Here is a 3,352-nt window from a genome sequence, read left to right on the forward strand (position 1 = left end):
GGGAATTGTGAAAACTAACACATCGTATATGAGAATCTCACATAATTGTACTAGATCTACACGAATTCTATTTCAAATGAAAGTCTTCAAATCTTTCGAATTCTACTAAGGTCTATAAAAATTTTAAAATGAAAGTTCATAGAAGCCTACGAAAGACTTTCACTAATTTTATACAAATCTACGAAAGATCTACGAAATCCATAAAAGTCATCACTTATCATCACTTAAAAAAAGTCCATCAAAGTTTTTAAAAGTCTCAATTGAATATACCCTCGATTCTTAATTTTTGTTCAATGTAATATTTTGTCAACACATTTTTTTCATTAATATTCCATTAATTAGTACATTTCATAATTTACACAAAAAAAATCCTTTCGAAATGTGTAAAATGACTTATTTGTTAATCATAATTCTAAAAAATAATAAATGAAAAAAGTGCGACAAAGTATTTTATTTCCTTATCTCAAAGCACAAAAACATAATATTTTGACAAAAACTATGATCGAGGATGACATGTGTTAATTGATAAAAAGGTTAAAGCTAAGAAACTTAGGAATATGAATCTGATGCAATAAATAAATTCAATTATTTTTGTATTGTTTCCAGGTCGAATAACGTAAAGACCTGTTTGGCTTCTCAGCATTTCCAGAAGAGGAAATTTTCAGATGGCAGCTTCGATTCTGAAAGCCGGCGGAGATAAGATCGGCACCACCATGAGAAAGCAAGTGCTATCCTTAACGGATGCCGCAGCTGCTAGAATACGCCACCTCCTAGAACAGCGCCAGCGTCCTTTCCTCAAACTCGGCGTCAAGGCCCGCGGTTGCAACGGCTTATCCTACACCCTCAATTACGCCAGTAATTTCCGTGTTTATTCCTTTTGGATGAGTGTTTTGGTGTGATATGTCTATGAATGTTTTTGAATCCGAACTGTGAAAGTTAGACTGCGTTTGGCTTCTTGGAATTGTACATTTAGATATTTCAATTTGTGAGGAAAGAGAAATTCTTTCATACTTGTAGCCATTGATTCAAGAAATATACCAAGGTTCTCAATATGCCTATTGTTGGCTTAATTAGCATAGAGATGGAGTTCAAGATAAGTTTATGGTTGTAATTTTAGGAAATTTTCTATGAAATATAATGGGGTACATCATCTGAATTTCTAGTCACCAATCACATATTCGTGAATTACTTAAGTTTTCAATCATTGATGGCTTCAATTTGTTATTCAAATAGTAAATTAACTATGGGATGATAAAGAAGAAATATGTTGGTCAGTTAGTATTATTATGTATAAGTAATATTTTAGTTTGTAGGACATATTCACGACAGAGTTTTGGTTGATAATTGAACATAATCGAACATGAAGCTGTATATTGTACGCAATTTTTCCATTCATCTGTGTGATCAATGAAATCTTCATTTCATCACGTGTCAGAATAGGTATAGTTATGAATAATGATTCCTTTTATTTTTCTAATGTCTATCTCAAAGTAAAGCTGTGTTTTTTCTGTTTGAATGATATTTTAGTTTCTATTACTTTCATAACCTTTGTGATCTCACTTGTACTGGGTTATCTGGTAAATATGATGTTTATTGTTATTTTGAGACATTTTACTCTTTCAATTTTTATGAATTAGACTATCCGAGCAGGAGATTGTTGGTTGTGACTCGTGAGCTTGCTTAGATCAGAGCTCTAGAGATTGGAAAATATTACTTATTCTCCCACTCTCCCCCAAAATTTAAAGTGGAAACCATATAGCCCCTAAGTAGCACATGGTTAATTATTACTATACTGGCACAATGACAAATGTGTTTGCCATAATCTCTGCTGAAGTTTCGACCTGGATCTCCAGCACTCTCACTGATGCCTAGACATTGTTCTCACATTGTTGCCATTGTTATTTCTATATCGTCTATTTTAGTCATTACTTCTAGGAGACGATAGTTCTTTATTTAATACTATTAAAAAAGAATGTTTCTCTATTTCTAATTTTCACTGGTCCGGACACTTCACGTTACCCTTTTATCTGGCTTCTGCATTGTTAATTTAGTTAAATTTCTGAGCAGTGAGCACTTAAGTAATTTCTACATTTTGTAGATGAGAAAGGGAAGTTTGATGAGTTGGTTGAGGAGAAAGGTGTGAAGATATTGATTGATCCGAAGGCACTCATGCATGTAATAGGAACCAAGATGGGTTTTGTTGATGACAAACTCAGGTATGAGATATTTCTCCACTTCTAATTGTAGATGAATCTTTTAAAGCAATTTCCTGTTTGTATAGCTGTCTCTCCATATTTATGTGTACATTCGCACGTGCGCAGTTACATTCTTGTGAGCGTGAGGTGAAACTCACACTGCTTTTATATAGTTTTCCCTTGGGGGTTAAAATCTATTTCCTTTAGAGATAGAAGAGAATGGAGTGTTAAATTTTATTCCTGCCTGTATGATTTCTAGATGAGAAGAGTATGATGTGAGGAAACTGATTTTCCCCTTAACAAATATCGTCCTAGTTGAGAAGAGGATACCCGGAGTTGCTCAATTTGTTTCATTTATTTTCAACTTCCTTTCCAATATGAACAAAGAATCCTTCTCCCATTTAGTTTCTTAATTTCCTTTCTCAACCTTCTCTTCTCTCTGTCTAATTCCACTCAAAGATTTGGTATAGCTGCTCAAGTATGTGCTTCTATGTCATATTTTTGAAGAATCAAAATCACTTCAAGCTTATATTTTTTACAATTGGAAATTTTTTAGGTCCACGCATTGCCAGTTGATGAAAAATCATATGGTGCCATATTGAAACTGACACTTGCTCACCTTCTGGTATTTAGTTAAAATATTGAAGACCACCTAACTTTGACATCTTTATCGTCCCTGAGCAGATCTGAGTTCATATTCATCAACCCCAACTCTAAGGGGCAGTGTGGTTGTGGAGAATCTTTTATGACAATGAGCAATTCAGAAGCTGCTAAACGAGGTGGTGGATCTGGAGTATAAGATATGTTGAATAACTTCATGATGACTGCATTTACACTGTAATTCCTTTATAGATTCCCATCTTGGGCAATGGAAACCTAGGCAAGAAAAACAAGTTTCTGGATTTAGAGTAGCCTTGTGAAACATGGATAATGTAGTTTTGTCACTTTTGTGTTTTGGAAATTTTGCAGCGGTCTTACGGTAATAAACTCTTTCCTTTCTGTTAAATGATGTAAATTGTATTGTTCTTATTAAATATATGTAAGATGAATAACAATAAGGTATCCACATTGAAAATGAATATATATGCTTTTATATACAATATCTAGTTGTTTGTGTAGGATTACAGATACTTAAATATGTTATGCGCACGTACTTA

At 33.5% G+C, this 3,352-nt stretch overlaps 1 protein-coding gene across 3 annotated transcripts; it reads left to right on the forward strand.

Annotated features, from left to right (window-relative positions):
- Window positions 1-489: 489 nt before the first annotated feature.
- On the forward strand, window positions 490-3,276 carry LOC111380346 (iron-sulfur assembly protein IscA-like 3, mitochondrial). 3 transcript variants are annotated; one of them, XM_023003876.1, is made up of 4 exons: window positions 490-533; window positions 607-855; window positions 2,099-2,216; window positions 2,880-3,276. In XM_023003876.1, exons 2-4 carry the CDS (start codon window positions 666-668, stop codon window positions 2,992-2,994), a joined length of 423 nt encoding a protein of 140 aa, XP_022859644.1. In that variant the 5' UTR covers window positions 490-533; window positions 607-665; the 3' UTR covers window positions 2,995-3,276. The 3 variants fall into 3 exon arrangements, with proteins under 3 accessions (XP_022859644.1, XP_022859645.1, XP_022859643.1); XM_023003877.1 differs by lacking the exon at window positions 490-533 and having other exon boundaries at window positions 553-855; window positions 2,752-2,886; XM_023003875.1 differs by lacking the exon at window positions 490-533 and having other exon boundaries at window positions 556-855.
- The last annotated feature ends 76 nt before the right edge of the window (window positions 3,277-3,352 follow it).

This window comes from Olea europaea, unplaced genomic scaffold, assembly GCF_002742605.1.
Source record: "Olea europaea var. sylvestris unplaced genomic scaffold, O_europaea_v1 scaffold2129, whole genome shotgun sequence".
Lineage (NCBI taxonomy): Eukaryota > Viridiplantae > Streptophyta > Magnoliopsida > Lamiales > Oleaceae > Olea > Olea europaea.